Source organism: Cadophora gregata (assembly GCF_030347475.1).
Source record: "Cadophora gregata isolate MNR1 chromosome Unknown scaffold_4, whole genome shotgun sequence".
NCBI lineage: Eukaryota > Fungi > Ascomycota > Leotiomycetes > Helotiales > Ploettnerulaceae > Cadophora > Cadophora gregata.
In genome coordinates this window covers 844,657-861,817 of record NW_026695927.1, presented here as the reverse complement: position 1 = coordinate 861,817, position 17,161 = coordinate 844,657, and the positions used below count along the sequence as shown (strand labels likewise).

At 48.3% G+C, this 17,161-nt stretch overlaps 8 protein-coding genes across 8 annotated transcripts; 5 read left to right on the top strand and 3 right to left on the bottom strand.

Moving 5' to 3' along the window:
• Positions 1 to 62: 62 nt before the first annotated feature.
• On the top strand, positions 63 to 1,237 carry ONS95_010066 (uncharacterized protein; the record flags this gene model as incomplete). Its single annotated transcript, XM_058503634.1, has 2 exons — positions 63 to 185; positions 833 to 1,237. 2 exons carry the CDS (start codon positions 63 to 65, stop codon positions 1,235 to 1,237), a joined length of 528 nt encoding a protein of 175 aa, XP_058360347.1.
• A 1,653-nt stretch (positions 1,238 to 2,890) lies between these two features.
• On the top strand, positions 2,891 to 3,616 carry ONS95_010065 (uncharacterized protein; the record flags this gene model as incomplete). The annotated part of the gene is made up of 1 exon (XM_058503633.1): positions 2,891 to 3,616. One exon carries the CDS (start codon positions 2,891 to 2,893, stop codon positions 3,614 to 3,616), a length of 726 nt encoding a protein of 241 aa, XP_058360346.1.
• A 589-nt stretch (positions 3,617 to 4,205) lies between these two features.
• Positions 4,206 to 6,350, top strand: ONS95_010064 (uncharacterized protein). The gene is made up of 2 exons (XM_058503632.1): positions 4,206 to 6,063; positions 6,202 to 6,350. Exon 1 carries the CDS (start codon positions 4,286 to 4,288, stop codon positions 5,606 to 5,608), a length of 1,323 nt encoding a protein of 440 aa, XP_058360345.1. The 5' UTR covers positions 4,206 to 4,285; the 3' UTR covers positions 5,609 to 6,063; positions 6,202 to 6,350.
• ONS95_010063 (uncharacterized protein) lies at positions 5,978 to 6,655 on the bottom strand (the record flags this gene model as incomplete). The annotated part of the gene is made up of 1 exon (XM_058503631.1): positions 5,978 to 6,655. One exon carries the CDS (start codon positions 6,653 to 6,655, stop codon positions 5,978 to 5,980), a length of 678 nt encoding a protein of 225 aa, XP_058360344.1.
• An 821-nt stretch (positions 6,656 to 7,476) lies between these two features.
• ONS95_010062 (uncharacterized protein) lies at positions 7,477 to 9,668 on the bottom strand. The gene is made up of 2 exons (XM_058503630.1): positions 9,471 to 9,668; positions 7,477 to 9,415 (listed from the first exon to the last, which is right to left on the bottom strand). Exon 2 carries the CDS (start codon positions 8,573 to 8,575, stop codon positions 7,913 to 7,915), a length of 663 nt encoding a protein of 220 aa, XP_058360343.1. The 5' UTR covers positions 8,576 to 9,415; positions 9,471 to 9,668; the 3' UTR covers positions 7,477 to 7,912.
• A 959-nt stretch (positions 9,669 to 10,627) lies between these two features.
• Positions 10,628 to 11,784, top strand: ONS95_010061 (uncharacterized protein; the record flags this gene model as incomplete). The annotated part of the gene is made up of 4 exons (XM_058503629.1): positions 10,628 to 10,703; positions 10,844 to 10,907; positions 10,968 to 11,366; positions 11,434 to 11,784. The coding sequence occupies exons 3-4, from the start codon at positions 11,064 to 11,066 to the stop codon at positions 11,782 to 11,784; spliced, it is 654 nt and encodes a 217-aa protein (XP_058360342.1). The 5' UTR covers positions 10,628 to 10,703; positions 10,844 to 10,907; positions 10,968 to 11,063.
• Positions 11,785 to 15,499: 3,715 nt separating this feature from the next.
• ONS95_010060 (uncharacterized protein) lies at positions 15,500 to 15,832 on the top strand (the record flags this gene model as incomplete). The annotated part of the gene is made up of 1 exon (XM_058503628.1): positions 15,500 to 15,832. One exon carries the CDS (start codon positions 15,500 to 15,502, stop codon positions 15,830 to 15,832), a length of 333 nt encoding a protein of 110 aa, XP_058360341.1.
• A 239-nt stretch (positions 15,833 to 16,071) lies between these two features.
• On the bottom strand, positions 16,072 to 17,074 carry ONS95_015057 (uncharacterized protein). The gene has a single exon (XM_058508742.1). It carries the CDS (start codon positions 16,632 to 16,634, stop codon positions 16,170 to 16,172), a length of 465 nt encoding a protein of 154 aa, XP_058360340.1. The 5' UTR covers positions 16,635 to 17,074; the 3' UTR covers positions 16,072 to 16,169.
• Between the last annotated feature and the right edge of the window lie 87 nt (positions 17,075 to 17,161).

Here is a 17,161-nt window from a genome sequence, read left to right as displayed (position 1 = left end):
ACTTCACCCTTGCGCTAAGATATCACTTTGAAAATACGCAGACTTGGAGCAACTCTGTCACAATGTGCCTTCCATGCTTTACAGAGGTCTTTGTGGAGGAGGAGCTGCCGAAGAAGAAAGAAGAGGTCCTATACACGGTTTGGGACGCAAAAGCGAGAACATATGTCAAGGTTCCGAAATCAATGGTAGGCTAAGTTCGTGCTTGCTTCTTTTCATTGTCTTATAATTTTCTCCTTGCTGCCTGGAAGCTATATCGGAGGAGGCTGTGACTACGCGGCCGAATTAGTGGTCCCGTATTCACCTCGAAACGTGCAAAATAAACAACAAACAATTTCGTCAACTTCAAGTCATACACGAATAAGGTTTTCTTCTTCACAACCCATACTACGAAGTCGTCTCAACAACATCACCAAACAGTTCGATCTCTATCACAACACAGAACGACCCATTGAAAAAATGGCTGCCGCCGAACAGAATTTCCAACCTCAAGTCGGTGATACGACCGCTGGTCCTCATATGCACACCTACATCCCCCGGGCAGATGGCAGCATCCTCGTCGGCGGTGTCGCATATGTTAGACAGAGCGCTGCTACTATCCCCATTGTTGGCAGTGCCTCAGCGCCTGCGGTCGTAATCGAGAATCCGGCTCCTGCAGTTGTACAGACTCCGACTCCATACCCCTACTACATGCTCTACCCTCAACTATACCCTCAATTCGCAAGTCTTTCTTAGTCTGCTCCCATGCAAGAATGCACTTTGTACAAATTGTCGACATCACAGATCTCATAGTCCACTCACTTTCAATTGCTGACTTGTGTTCTTCTTGAAACAGATTCCACCTCAGCCAGTCGTCTACCAACAACCCTACATCACGCAGCCGCAACCCATCTACGCCGCACCCTCACCCGCCATCTCACCACCCTACTACAACATCCAACCTCAACCCTACCCATCGACAGGCTATCCCACCTTCGACATCAACCAGCCAGCCCACGGCACGTATGGCTACACCGGTACCGAAATGCTCATGCAGAACATGGGCCAGGCAGCGCACCCCGACTTCACCAAGAAGCAGGAGATGAAGCCCAGCGATCCCGACCCATATCGTATGTACTGGTGTCGCGAGCCTGACAATACGTGGACCCAGAGAAACCGCATGACAATTGAAAGTGGTGATATTGGTGACTGTAGATGGTATGCTACGGATGGACAGTTTTATGCTGTCAGGTTGGGCTAGGTATGTAGTTTGCCCTTTGATTTTGTCCAGCGTAAGAGTCCTACAGAATTAGTACTGACTACCCGTTGTAGAAGGATGAATATTTGACTTGACCTGATCACCTGGTGAAGGATCAAAATCGTTTCTTCTCAGCCATCTTTTCAGTTGCTTTGTGCGCGGTAGATCCTCTCGAATTTGCAAGGACAGGCTCCCGGATATATCGAAATGAGAATATCGATCACCTTTCGGTCTGATCTCGCAATTCTTCGCCCTCTTTCATTCGCAGACATTGAAGCATAAGCCTTCATCCATCTGGGATATGGTTTCTCTACAGTTGGTAACTAGCACCCAAATAACGGCCGGCGGGCTCGGAGGAGAGTATTGCTTCTGGTCTGATTTGGATGCTTCTGCAGGCGTTGGTCTTTTTCCTCTGTGTAATTATTTGCTAGGCTCACACGGCGAAGGAGATGAGATGTGATGCTTGGCTTCCCCTAGCTTGGGAACTTGAATGCATGACTTTGCTTCGGACCTTTTATATCTTCCATTGAAACGTGATTAGAGATTGATCACGATTCTGAATCTAATTGCAATCATCTCAGACTGCTGCAGGTAATGCCAGAAACCCAATTGCCTGGTCTCTCAATACCATGTTGTCTGAATTGCTTGGAATTATCTCTCAGTAAACCCAAAATTATTTATTGCTCGAGTCAATTGATAGATCGGAATTTGATCATTCCCCTACGCACAAATAATTGTTAAGGGACTGAATTGCCCATATGCATAGATTTTCAGATATTTGAGCGCAGGGTGGTTGAAAAGTACTCAGATATTTCTGTTACATTGAAGGGATCTAGTGTCAAATAGCCCTTCCTCCATCCAGAAGACCTGTCAGATCAAGGGCGGAAACCTAAAATCGCTTCCAAATGGCTCTAGCTCTTGGAATGTGGGCCCGCGAGATAGGCATGTAGGTCACATTTACAGGGAGGAAAAGCCTGTAAAAATGAATAATAAGGGAATGTGGGCCTGCAACACAAGAATGCCATACAGGGACTCAGGACCTGGCAGTGCCTATGTTGGTACATATACAAAGCGGGCAGCACCGCAGCAGGGCAATTAATTGAAGTGAAATCTATTTTTCTTTAATTCACTGCACCCGCATACATATGATTTTTATTCAGCAATTCAATTCCGATACTTGAAGACTACTCGCTGGACTCAGCGTATTCCTTTGTCTGCTAAAAGACCTTGATTTGGGAATAGCCTCGTCTCGCTTAAGCCTAGCACTGCTCGAAAGCAAACATGGACATACATTAGGTGAAGCGATTTCGGCAACCTGTATTCGTACATGATCCTTGCAATACAGCTCACAAATCACTTCCTACAATTAATGGGCCACCGCTAGGGTGGTACTTCGAAAGTCTGTCTGCCAGTCGACTGACTCAACGGCGCGTCTTCTGGGAGCCTTTCGGCGAAAACTTGACACCAGCAAAGTCATCACGCGATCTAAACCCACTGAAACGTCCTCCAACAACAGTTCAAACCATCAAACAGGCTTCAGGGAGTCTCTTGAGCCAGCGCTGAGAGCAAAATCGACTTTGGCACCCCAGGCCTTCCTGAAGACACTACCATTCAAACAATTGCAGCTCACTTCACTTCTCGGCACTTGATCACAACATGGCTCCCTGGTCGGCCACCATGGTCAAGAACCTCGCCGAAGACATCAAACACGTCATCAAACAGCTCAAAATGCGACGCAGTCGTCCCTTGACAGAATTCCACCTCTTCCCCAAACTACCCATCGAACTCCGCCGCGAGATCTTCAAACACGCCGTCCCTGTCAACAAACACGAAATCCTCTACCTCGATCTCCAACTCCGTGCCGCCGACGAGGAATTCGGTCTCTACTTCACGTTTGGCTTCATGGTCGAATGGCAACACCAGGTTGCGAAGAAGCTTGGCAGTCTGGCTTTACTGTCAACTTGTGTTGAATCGCGGGAGGTTTATATTGAGATGCACCGTGGTACCTTGCCACTTGGATTTGGAAGGGTCATTCGGTATAACCCTGACAACACTACGATATTCATCCCTCTTTTCGAAAAATTCCGGGATTCATGTCACGAGGGCATTCGATACGGATGGCGATTACAGAAGTGGTTCACGGAGATCAAACATCTTGCTACGTCGCCGAAAAACTTGGTAGCGGAGAAGCATCCTCATGGGGCGTTTATGGCGGCGTTTAAGAACTTGGAGACTTGGACTGCGGTTGTTGATCCGCGGTCGGGGCAGACTTTGGCGAGCTGGGAACGGCTGATGAGGGTTACGCAGAGGGACTTGGAAGCTTATAAGAAGCTGGAAGATCCGGCATATAAAGTTCCTCGATTGCTCTTGAATGTTGATTAATAATTTTTGTACAGTGGAGAGAACCTCTCATGGATTTCAGCCTATGGTGCAGATCTGGAATCGTGTCCAAAAGTGGCGAGTGTACCTGGTTGGGAAAAGAATATGTATCGTCAAAATAATCGTAATTAACCTACCCGTTCTTCTCCAATTTGTATGGCCGTGATTTTCTTCTGAATTGCGCATACGTGTTTCTCTAAAACGGATCATGCAAGTGCAAGCTTGTAAGAATACCGTTCCGTGAGCCTCGATATGAAGATATACATGGCGTTCATGTTTTTTATACATTTCCCTCAAAAGGACATGATGTAAGAGCCTTTACTGAACTAGAGCAATTGGAAGCGAGCGGTGACAAAAGCAGTTGATTTTGTTAAGACATTTGGAAGGACTTGTACTTGGGATTATCTTTTTGTTTACACCGAGGGGCGCAACTTACCCCGCCCCTATTTCTGTACCTCCATGCTTGACTCCATGCGGGCACTCAAGCGAGTCCCCACCCCGCAAAAACACAGGATCTGCATCCACTGAGCCACTGCAGCTGCCTAGAATTAATACGAGACGTCATCCGTCTTACACTTCATTCCTGCATTTCTTTTAGAATACTTTAATCTTCACAACGTCGATTACAAGTCAATCAGTGTCCATAATAGCCTCCAGGACACATCTTCAAACATGAAAGTCCTCCTAGGCGAGGTCCATCTCTCATCCTCTCAATCCGCTCCAGATCTCAACACAAGCAAAGACACAGACATCCCAGAACCTAAACTCGACTCCGACTTCACCAAAGACGGCAAACCAGCTACATATGCCAAAGGCTATCCCCTACAATGGGGCGAAGAAGTTTGGAAGTTTACGACTCATGGCGATGTCGTAGCTGGCGGCGTAGAATCCGGGTCTGCGACATCAGATGAGAAATTCCTAGCGCTTGCCACAGAACGAAGCATCTGTATTTTTAACCTGGACGACTTTTCTCTAGCTTGTGCGTTGAAGAGCGACTTTGGCATTGTGCAGACTGTTGAGTTTGCGCCATTTCCTCAGGGAGGAGACGAGGGGTATGTCTTGGTTACGGATGCGCATGACAACTTGCCCGAGAGGAATGAACAGATCCAGTTGTGGTATTTGGATGGAGATTGTAAGGACAAAGCCACAGGACCAGAGGCTGATGGAAAGAAGGGGGAGAGGGAAAAGTTTGATGGAGCGCTCGCAACGTTCTCACCCACGGCGTTTAGCCATGATGGGAAGACTTTGCTGTATCTCAGCGATGTCCATGACGAGTACGGGGTGCATGCTCGAGTCACAGCTGTCAAGATCGCAACAGGGAGAGAGGCCTTTTACATGGAAGGCCACAAGGACCCGATCATGTGGATTGGGTTCAGTCCAGACGATAGCCTAATTGTGTCCACTGCTTGGGACGGGTACGCGAAAGTCTATTCTGGAACAGATGGAAAGCAAATCAGGGACCTAGGACCCACTGGAGGTCAGAACTGGGCTTGCGACTTCTCGCCAGATGGAGAGAACCTTGCTGTTAGTCGAGGAAATCGTGGGCCAAGTACTTTTGTATGGAGGCTGAAGGATCCGCAAAGTTTTCCTATTGCTCTTGAAGGTACGAAGGGCATGCAGAGACATATTGCTTGGTCACCTGATGGAATAAGACTTGCAATAGGTGCTATGAATGGACGACTGATTGTCTATGACGCGAGATCCATGACTGTGGAACAGGTATGGCAATTGGGTGATCAGTCGACCTGGGTTCACGATGTGTGTGAAGCTGTATGGCTGGATAATGGACAGCGGCTCTTATTTTCACCTATGGACGGAAGTGTGCTGATGTATGATTTTAAGACGAACGAAAAGTGGAAATGGGTAGCTGGGGAGAAAGATGAGTGGAGGCCAGGAAGCTGGCTCAATACTTTGGATGTGATGGAGAAGAGGAGGCTTTTTGGCTCGAAGGATCAGGATGGATCGTATCGGATTTGGAAATTACCAGAACTCTAAGTTAGCTCTGCTTTCCTTAGTCTAATGCAGATCGGAATGCGGCGTTTGGCCAGGTAAGTGAACATCAAAATTGCATGGCATGGAATTGCTTGGGATTGCGCTTCCGCAAATAGAGGCTATAGCAGTGTCTACATATTATCTTGAGCTGTGATGAAGTGCCAATGTCTCACATTATTATTTCTCAGCTTCCAAAAGTTGTATCATTTATAGGGTGTATTCTTCAACGACTGTTATACAAATCCCCTTGCCTTCATAAATCGAACACCTGAACTAACTCGCGCGCGTCAACTAACCCAGTCATATCTACCCAACCATCCTCAACCATTCTCTTCAAAGTAGTAGGCTGAGCAATCGAAGTTTAGCCGGTCGCTATGCGTCAAAGACAGCTGCTGCTGTGGGTCGGCGGACCACGATTGGTGAAGGATTATCTTTATCAGCTCTTGCGTCAACAACAGGTGTCGCTCGTTTTCCAAGAGATACGACCGGCGAGGGATCGTCTTTATCAGCTCTTGCTTCAACTATAGCTGCTGCTGTGGGTCGGCGGACCACGATTGGGAAAGGATCATCTTTGTTAGCTCTTGCGTCAACAACAGGTGTTGCTCGTTTTCCGAGAGAGACGACCGGCGAAGGATCGTCTTTATCGGCTCTTGCTTCAACGACAGCTGCTGCTGTGGCTTGGCGGACCACGATTGGTGAAGGGTCGTCTTTATCGGCTCTTGCATTGATGTATGGTACTGTTACAGTTTGAGGCTCTTGAGGTGCTCCCGTGGCTCGTTTTTCAAGGGATACAACTGGCGACGGGTCGTCTTTGTTGTCTCTCTCCACCATAAGACCACCAGGGTTCGCTTCCTGTGCTCGTGGCAAGAACGAGTTGGCAGGTAGGCTTGGTGGGTTTGAGATCTTTGGTAGTGCCTCTGGAGGAAGAGTGCTGAGTGCTGGGGAGAGATCTTCAGCGGTTGTAGATGGTCGAAGCCGGGAGCGAGTCCTTTGCTGTGCCGCCGAGTGGGAGACGAGAGCGAGGAGAAGAAGAGGCTGTGTGAGCTTCATCGTGGCGATTTTGACTTTCTGTACTTCTTGCCCAGAATTATGAAAAAAAAAAAAAAAAAAGGATTTCGAAGCGTATACTTCTACAATAGTTGTTGGAAACTATGGGCCGAGATAAAGATTCTGATAAAAGCTATGTGTGCAAGTGACAATCGTCTTGAGAAAGGAATTCTGATGAGGGTGCATCGTCTCTACTTATCTCAAAGTTAGGTTTGCAAAGCATTTCAGATTCAGAAAGGCACCCACGTCGACTCTAGAGACATATTTTGAAAGATCCACTGATCATCTTCTGATACCCATAGATGTTTGACCAAATTGTGGGGACTCGATTCGTGATCTTGACAATTTTCAGTTTTCGGACTTCGTTGAGGGAACTTGGGACGTTTGAGATGGCCATGGCGATGGCTCGTAGTATCTTGTATGCGATGAACGAAGGTGTATTGCTTTTGCATTAGAGTACATGAGTCCAGATAAGAAAATTATCATCTGATGAAACGTAAAAGGTAAATGCGTGGCGTATGGGAACAGACGACCGTCTTGTTGCCCTCAACACGATCGCACCTTCTCAGGACAGTATTTTTCCAGCAATCTCAGGCGAACGCTAAATCTTCCAGATTTTTTAAGACTGTTGTAATAATGCTGGATGAGATTAAAGAGAGGAATTGTCGCTGCTGGAAAGAAGTGTTTTGAAGATCGGCTGGCGCTCTCGCTTATCTTTAAATCAGTACAGTACCAAGCCCCCGTTCCGCGAACATCCCTGCTTGTGGTGCAGCATCTTGACTCTTGAGAGGCAGGCAGATGGACAACATAACTTTCGGAGGTATCCGGCATCGTACATGAATCTCGTCAGCTGTTTTGAACTAAGAAGTTGGAGACTGCAGTACTAAAACATGGCATATGTACCAAGTATTAGGCCATTCTGGATGGGATGACTCGCGCCAAAATGTTTAGACCAAGGGAATCAAGAGCACATCGTTGGTGTCCATTCAGATGGGCGTCGAGACATGCAAGAGGATAGAAGCCAAGATTTGGAGAATAGCATCAATTGATCTGTTCTCGTCTGCAATACCCAAATGCCACGTCCCGATCAAGCTGACAGGTTCTGGTTTTTCTCAACTTTCGGACGTCAAAGGCAAAAAACAATCCAACCAAAGAAACAAGCTATATACAGAAAATGCTGACAAGCATGTGGTACAATCAGTCTCCGCCCCATATATCTCCAACAACTTCTCCTATGGACGCTTGCGAATTCTGCGACTTCTAAGCAGAGGGAGTTGGACGAACTCGGGTTCGGAAAGTGGATGGAAATCCGCCTGTTGGAAATCCATCTGTTGGAAATCCATCTGTTGGAAATCCGCCTGATGGGAACCCGCCTGATGGGAACCCGCCTGATGGGAACCCGCCTGATGGCAACCCGCCTGATGGAAAAGCTCCATCAGTTGGGAGGCCCGCAGGTGGAAAGCCAGCAGTTGGAAAGCCCGCAGTTGGCTTGGTGCCTTCAAATCCAGATTCAAAACCGGTTGGGGCTTGACGGGCGATAATGTCTGTAGGTATGCCAGGCAATGCAGGTGGGACATGTGAGCCTGAGGGACGCACTGCTGAAGGTCTACCTGAAGGTCGTCCTTCAAAGCCACTCTCGAAGGGAGCATTCACGCCAGAAGGGTGAGGCCGGTTAGAAGCGGTTGCGAAAGCTCCACCAAAGCCATCTGACGGAAATCCGCTGTGGAAAGCGCCTGTGGGTCTCTCTCCAGATACTTGGGGACCCCCAAAGCCCCCAGTTCCTTGAGGGAATGGAGCAGATCCGGTTCTGATGCCTGAAGGACGCCCCGAGGGCAGATCGGTTGGTGGTACAGGAGCTGCTAGAGATTGAGCTGAGGCAGAAGTGGCCAAAGCAACGAGTACGAGAGGGGCGAAAGATCTCATGATTCAATTGGTGAATGGAGTGTCGCTGCTGAAGTGATAATATGCTGGAATGGTGATAGAAGGAGGTAGAAGACGATGATGTCGAAGAAGAAGATGAGGATGGAATTGAAATGAAGGAAAATCAGCGTATATTTATACACTGACAGGAGACTCCATCTTCACTGTTGTGGACATCCATACAATGTCACCATTCTGAAGGCCCAACGGGATGGCATCCGCTTGCTGAATGTCCGGACGAACTCCACAACTTTGGTGTTTTGTTTCGACTTCCTCCGTGACTACGCAGGCAGCTACGCCGCAACAAGGCCGTTACCTATTCAGCCCATGTCGACGTCGATGATTGCCAGTCGTAAGTGCTCCATATTTGGCATTCTATCCTCACTTCGTCATCAAAACATTTCGCGGCTGAATTGGTATTTATCAGCATTGTGTGGAATGTTTGGATGAAACGATGTACACGCGTACCATTTTATTCGTGCCAAGATATCAAGACCCTCAATTTCAGCCACGCTTCGTGTGGCCGGGTACTGTCATAATTGCCCCAGGATCAAGTACCGTTGCGGAAGCCGAGAAGCGGGGACAATTTCCCCTCCATATAATTGCGCCTTACGTCTGGTGTCGCCTGGTGTGGAAAGTACAGCTTCCCTTCCGATCGTTGATAAATGTTCAAGCAGAGTATAGAACGTGGTCTAAACCATAGAAATATTGTGGCATCTCTCGGGTGGACGTGATGTCTATTTTGGTCCGATGAGTGGTTGCAGATCACAAGTCATTCTGATATTGTACAACCTGGTGTATGAAACGAGACCCATTATTGTCCACGGAGCACATGCATATATTCTTGAAGATAAAGTTCAGGACTTAACACAGCTTGTTCAATGTGGAATGGGACTACCTGAAATAGATGTGGTTGTAGCTGAAGACGGAGCTTGGGCGCCGGTTTAAGTTTGTTCAGTTGCAGCTTTGCGTGGCTGCAATTTTTGCGTGGCCGATGGGGTCGATCGTCTGTTAGTGAGAACTTGTACGAAGAGCATTGATGGTAGGATCCTTACAAGAGAAATTGATGTTGCCCAAATTTGTATGAGGATGTGTTCGAGCTCATTGAGAGCTAGACGTACAAGGTAAGGCTAGCGCTTGACTAATGGCACACGGGACAATAACAGTCACGGACCTGCGTGTTTTCGACCTCCTCATCACAGCGTTCTAGCACAAAGCCAAGTTCATAAAGGCAATTTCCGCAATACTAAAATCTGCAGCTTTAATATATTTCATCTTAGATAGAGATGATGGGCATGTTGTCACTGCCTGCGACGCGGTCCCGGCCCGACGACACGCAGGCAAGAAATTCTCTGGTATTCTCACTTGAAATCCTCAGTCCCGAGATCATGTTGATCATACTCGAAATGGTGGGAATCCATTGCCTATTTACAGAAAATCTCTCACAAGTGCATAGCTGGCGGACGATCACCAATATCGGTCTAGTCCAGAGTCCTTTCTCTCCTGCAGCTGGTGTCATGGAAATTCAATACCTTCGTTACTCCCTTTCGATATCGTAATCTGACGTTGGGTAAATGTACTTTGAGCCACATAGGCAATCCGTTTTCTCAAGTGACGAAACATAACATCTGTCTACACACTCGTCACGTAACTTTCCGCGCACAAGAAGTGTACTGGTATCCAATTTGTGATCTACTGGATGAATGCAAGCGATTGGAGACCATTCGGTAACTTCGGCCCTATAGTGTGTGGGAAATAGTTGACAATGTCTGCAGCTGGAGTGTTGAGAAGCCAATGCCCTTGGGTCTTAGCAACCTCATCCTCAAGAAGCAACGTCATATCTCGCTCAATCTCGATCACTACCTTTGCCCGTTGCAAGCAGAAGACGAGTCACAACTCGCTTTGTCATTTCCTGCAGGTAATGTAGAGTCCATATTGTTGGTCGCAGCATTCGCTCCCAATGTCAATGGACTACACAACCTCCTTCGTGCCGCCTCAGGGATCCACTCTATTACTATGACATCGAAGCGTGAAAAATCTAACCCCGAGTCGGGATCTCTACCCGCCATCAGATATCTCTCAGTGCCTGTGGATAAATGGCGGATCGAAAAACAAGATGTGATGAGGCTATGTGAGTCTCATTATATTCTTCAAGACGACGTCATCATACAAACGCAAATCAGAGCACGACCCGTCGGGCCGTCATTGCTGATCACCAGCTACAATGTCCTGCCACTGTGGGGGGCTTTGCTGATTCGTAGGTCACTCTAGGGAGCTTCTCTCAGTTGGGACATATGGAGATGCGAGACCTTGACTCCTTCCTTCGGACAGTACAGTCAGATGATTTCCTTCGATTACGGACGTTTAATGGATATCTGTTTGACCACTGATTTAGACCGTCGACTTACGATCGCGACCAAAAGCAGACTGCCCTTTACTGAATCAACTCCTCACCTCACTGCCTCTTCTAGAGTCTATCGACGTGTCGACCATGCTCAGTAATTTTGATATTGCGTCGTTTAACGGGAAGCGCTCGCTTCGAGCTCTGCGTGTTTGCGATATCAACGAAACCTATCAGAATAGGCTCATGATCGAGTTTTGCAGGCTTCGTGGACCCTCAAAGCTGAAGGGACGCTTTCGAAATTCTCGTGTATTATCGGCATCCCGTGAATTCTTCGCAACTTTCGCTCCGACTGTATTTCCCGCGTTGTCATCGAGTGATATAACCATAATCTGTGGATATTGTCCTTTGATTGAGAATCTGGACCTTGAAATTGATAGGACCAACCATGATGTAAGTTAGACTTTCGACATACAATTTATCTTTCCTGACATTGTCAAGCTGATATTCTCTTTCATAGCATCTCCAACTTTTGCAAGCCATCATCGTCTTTCCTCCACTGCGTTCATTGACACTGAGGACCCAAACACTGGGTTCCGAGCTGGACGAACATAATAAAGATCGAGATCTCGATAGTGAGTTTGTCGAAACTACTTGGCGAATTCTCCGCACACCCAAGAAGCATTTACCACTTGCCAAGTTGAAGGTTGAGATATCTCAAATTGTGTATGTGATCAAGGCTGAAAGAAAGCCCGAGAGTCTGGACTGGGATGCTCTTGAGGCTTCGCGACACCCTCCGCGCGCCACAAGAATATTTAACATATCTTGGGAGCTTGAGAGCCCTGAAGAATGGGTTTCAGGGTGGGAATAGGGTGTCGTGCTACATGTTGAGCCAAATTCTGTTTCTACTTGTAAGCAACTTGCCGCTTGACATAAGAGGTGGAAATGGTGGGTGGCATTTAGCCATGGATTTCAATGGCGTATAATTCTGACACACTACTGTTGGATTTTTCAGGGTCCATGCTTCAGCTTCGCGTCCTCCTCGAAGAGGTAGGTAAGGGGCGGTTGATGACTCGGGTGTCACTTATGCATCCGAATCTAGGTCACACATCTTTTGGGCACTGCCACTGGCATCCTCGCCTGCCATATTTTCTCTCCCCGACTTCCAATTGCTTCATTGTCGAAACATGAATTTCTCTCATCCCAGGCGGTTGGATCCCAAAGATATCCCGCTCGTCAATGCAAGAATATTTGGATCCTATGAGGACGCACTTTATTGAACTGGATTCATGGACGTCCGAGTTATTCCAAGGGCTATGGTCGACTGTTTATCATACAATCTAACTTTTATCACCTATAAATGTTTGGAGAGACCTGAAAGGATCAAGAAAGGCAAAGTTCCCAGAGGGCCAGAGCCAATTCCACCATTTTGGAGTCCAATGAGGTGTGTTACCTGACCTCGCTGCAACACAGATAAGTTCACTGGGTACTTTGTAGCGTACAAGCTACAGACAGCATGAGCATGGTCACGAAAGTCTTTCACGTCGACCTTTCTATAGCTTGGTGGAAGTGTTCGACTTTTCAATGTTTAGAATTAGATGTTTGGCGGGGCGCAGTTCAGAGGGGGGGGGGGGGGGGGGGTGTCGATTGCATGACCACATCAATTGACATTGAAGTTGCTCCATTGAGCATGATCTAGGTGACGGGATATCTTTACTCGAATTCGAGGATCCGTTTTCAAGTTCATTCAGGTGTGGTAATAGCGCAATGAGGGGGCTGGGGAGAGAAGGCAGATTAAAAATCTGTTTACTAATTCCCGTCCTTGGGATACAGAACAGTGGGTATACTTTGAGCGGTGGATATTCTTACTTTTGAGACGGGAAAATAGCAGGCAGCGCCACAATAATGCTTTCACATACGTCTCTGAGATAAGGCTGGCGACGAAGGGGACGGGGTTTATTGAGGTGAGAATAAGGACGCAACTAAACGACATAGACGCGGTTGGTTTGATCATGCAGTTGTCTCGACATGGAGCGTGAAAGTGAAAAGTTATGGCAGATTAGCTGGAGCCTAGTCCTCAACACTATGGTTGCTTTTGCATTCTCTGTTTGGAGGGAAGTTTGCGAAGAACTAGCCTCTCAAGTTCCAAGCCTTCGGCCTCAGCTGCCATGGACGGTAAGGCAACATTGGTGCATTGAGGACTTCAAAAGCATGAGCAGATCATTAGAGGCACTGACGGATTATTTATGATACCAGTAGGAACAAACAAAGAAGTGTTCCGAATCGATAGTCGAAGATCTACGAGGAGACTTCAAGCCGGGTCGCTGGAGCCCAGACTGCGGGGGAGGGTCTGAGGACACCAGGAACGTGTCGACGATCTTCTGATAGGATCTGAAGATCTTTTGACGGGCAAGCTAACGGGCTCGTCTTTCTGACCAGACGGGGACCTCGTTGTAAGAGTGTGGCTGTACTCGACGTCAAGAAACAGGGAGCATTCGAGCCACACGGCTGATCAAGCAGAGCTACTTGACACCTTACCTTTCTTTGTCAAAAGTTTTGGGGCAGTAACGGCAAGCATGTCAGTACTATTGCAGCCTTTGAGCAAAACTAGTTGACGATGCCCGCCAACAAATCAACACAGCTGGAGAACTGGCATGTCAGAAGATGTGTCAAAGGTAGCTAGATGTCTTATCATTTCTGGAGATCTACTACTCTACGATTACAATATCCGATTAAGCCTAGTCTTGAGTAAATGCACGCACGGCAGTCGTTGCAGTACCGGAGTATTTACCTCCCTGGAGTTTTTCCAGCTACCTTGGATGATCCTTCAAAGTTCACTGGGCTGGAAAACACTAGACTGCATATGCACGATGCAAGTTTGACATAAGGTCGACCTGCATGCAAACTCCTGAAGGTCTGGCTTGGTCAGTCCCGGCTAGCTTCTGTATTTCTCCATTCAGTTTGGTCCTTCATCTTCATCTTGGTCGACTTGACCAATTGCAGACATGATTGTTTCAGTCACGGTATATGAAGATGGCTCCCGTCTGGAGTCTCCAGACGGGAGATGAAAGAAGCCGAGGCCGCGACGATGCGGGGGTGCGAGGCATTACATTTTGACGACGAACAGTATCCAAAAGATAGTGGCCAGATCAATGCTGCGAGGTAAATCGTTCCTGGATCTCTCGACGCCACAAGCCTCATGCTATTCCAAACATGTCGCCATCACAGTATATACAGCATGGCACAACAGGCGGCCCCGGCTCGTCGATCATGACTTCGATTCTCCTCCCAAGAGGGGGTTGCCTCGGTCAAATATCCTCCAGGGGAAGTAACGCCGTTGTCAAAAGACCTAGCTGTGCTAGACATTCCGCCGGTGGGATTTTTAGTACAGTTTTTGAAGATAGCACATGGCTTTGTCGGATGTACCCCGGGAGTACGCGCCATTTTCTCTTAGCGGAGGAGCCGTCGTGACTGCTATGGGATTGTCACATTGACATTAGCTGCACCGCCAACGCCGTCACGGCTTGGTGTTTGCCTGATCTGGTCTCCTTCAAGTCCTCTAATTCCGCAGTCCCGTCTCTACGTGGAACTCGTGAGGCGGCGCTAATGGCTGATTTCAGGACCCTGTGATCGCTTCGTCGAAGTGACAATTTGTCATCATCGGCTCGACACGACATCTGGGTGAAGGAGTGCTAGAGGAGGTAGTATGAAGGAACAATCTGGTTGGAGCCAGAGCCTGTCGCTGGCGTCTAGAATTCTCGCGGAGAGAAAGTTGACAGGTTTTACGTATTGTGACGCAAGGGGTATGTCGGAAGGCATGATGTACGAGCAGTCCTGGCTAGCTATTAGCAACGTGATGACGAGGTGTTTAACAGTAGCAGACATTATGTTTATCCAGTTCGGTCATCTTCCGGCAGGGGCAGATTCTACTGCAGACAAATGATGCAACGCGAGGGCGGTTGGTAGGGCATCTCTCGGGTTACACGAAGAACGATGTGGTGAACTCCTTTTTAGCGAGGCAACAGAATCTGCCTGTGGCATTGGTCTCTAAAAATGGTTGAGAAAGGAGAAGTGCTTGTGTCGGACAGATGGCAAAATCTGACTTGAAAGCCTCATTCTAGATGTTGAGTCGTGGACGGAAAAATGTCTGGGAAGATCAGGAGAAATGTCGGGAAAAACATCGGGCTTGTAGCTCAACGACCCATGAAAACGATCACCCTTACCAAAACGAACTGGGTATGGTATAAGGGGAAACCTGTTTCTGACGTGGATGCCGATTGATGGTGGCATCGTGAGTGAGCAGTGCGGCTACGCTTGCCCAAGGCCTTGAGGATACCTACCATCCTGCCTGGCCTCGACCTCGAAACTAAGATCTTGCGCTCGCGTAGCGCAACAACAATGGCTCCTGCCTAACACCAGGACGTTCGGAATGAAGGAACTTTCCGTTGGAAAATCGCCCACCTGCAAATACGAAGGGAAACTGACTCTAACTTGTTACCTACGTATTCGGACAACATCATCGCGATGACAAACAGAGAGCACGATTGGTTGCCTACAGGTAGGGTGGTGGCCCGCTGAAATCAAAGATGCGAGCTGCAAGACACCCAACCTACAATGGCGATGCACTCGTGTTCGCAACCTCGTTTCCTCTCTTGATCTCGACTTGTCACTTCAACGGCACCCACTTAGCATTAGCCAGTCGCTGCCATGCCTGGATCTGGAAGCAGCAATATAGCAGAACGTCCGTGGAGTCCTTCATGTCCTTTGATATAGACCAAGGGGGTGCGACGAAGCTGGTTGGCCGCTCCAGTGACACAAAGGTCGAAACCTCGCTCTCCTCAGGTGACAACCAGGGGGTTGATGTGACAGCTGTCGTTTATCTGTTGTACAGAGGATGGCCTGTGCAAACCCATGGCTAGGATCTTGGTAACTTAGCCTGTCGAATCCCGTAAACAATATCGGGTCATCGCATATGAATGGCATCTTCCTGATTCTCAGATGTTTCAGTGACACGACAATATATTTTATGTGCCTGCACGTTGTGCTATTGTTGTTTCTGGGACTCTGAATTCATGGCGGGGTGGTCCGTCTGTCCTTCCGGGGGCTTGTGGGGGCTCAGCCGCCCTGGAAACTTGGCTTCCCAGCGTTTGCAACCTAGGGCGGCTCAGGGCTGGCTGGCCTGTAATTTATATTGGATATGGGCAGTGCATGCCGCTGCACGTTTCCACGGGTCTCTCAGCACATGTTGTATGTTGATCATATAGCTGTACGTCTACCCAGATCTAGTCCTCTACGTGCTGTACTACCAACGATTCCTGGGATGGCGACTTCATGCAATTTCTCATGGGTTGAGATTTCGGTACTATTGTGTTCTGAAAGCCTCAGGGTCCACCATGCCGGGCCTGTGGCGCAGGCACTGTCCTTCAGGGAACGAACGCCCGCTGATCTCTGGTCTAGCTTAGCTGTCTCAACTCTCAACAATGTTCTCCAGAAACTGACATGGCTTGCTTCGACATGACTTGACGTTAACATCGGTTCGCGGATTTTGTTTGTGGGTTCGGGGTCCTGACTTCTGATACATGGGGCGACACACGCTGGGCTCAGTCGAGATTTTTCTCGCATCGACCAGGATGCTGGCGTCCGTTTGAATCGAAGATCGTCCCGTTCCCTGTCGACACCCGTTTGTCTGTGCCGCTGTCTGACGCTCTTGGCTCGAGTCATGAAACTTGACACTTCGTGAGAAGAGCCCGATATGGGTGCGGAAAAAGTCACGAAGCCCGAGTAGCTGGTTCTAAAGTGCTGTAGACGGCGGGATGCATGGATGGTGCAGCAGCCCTCGCTTTCCGACGTCTCCAGGTGTCACTGTTGCAAGTTGCTTATTCCCAAGGCTCGGAATGCATCTAGCCGTTGCGATGTCATGGAAGAAGGCAGTCCTCGACAATGGCGAGGCCCAAGTGCAAGATACGCGTGGTACGGACTCGCAGCTTAGCTCTCAAGAGCTGCAGCTTCCCGCCTGCGAGATAGATGATGAGTACCAGTAGAGATGGTTATCATAGATGTTGAAGCGGGTTATGCTGTGACTCCAGATACTGCATCATCGCTGGGACAGCCTTCTGTCCTGCTTACCTTCTTTTTCAATGATAACGATCTGCAGGTAAAAGCGTTCAAAGCTACTCATGCCACTGCGAGCTTCGCGAATGATTTTGCAGCCTGTCTGCTTCGCATGAACCATCTTAATATCTACGATA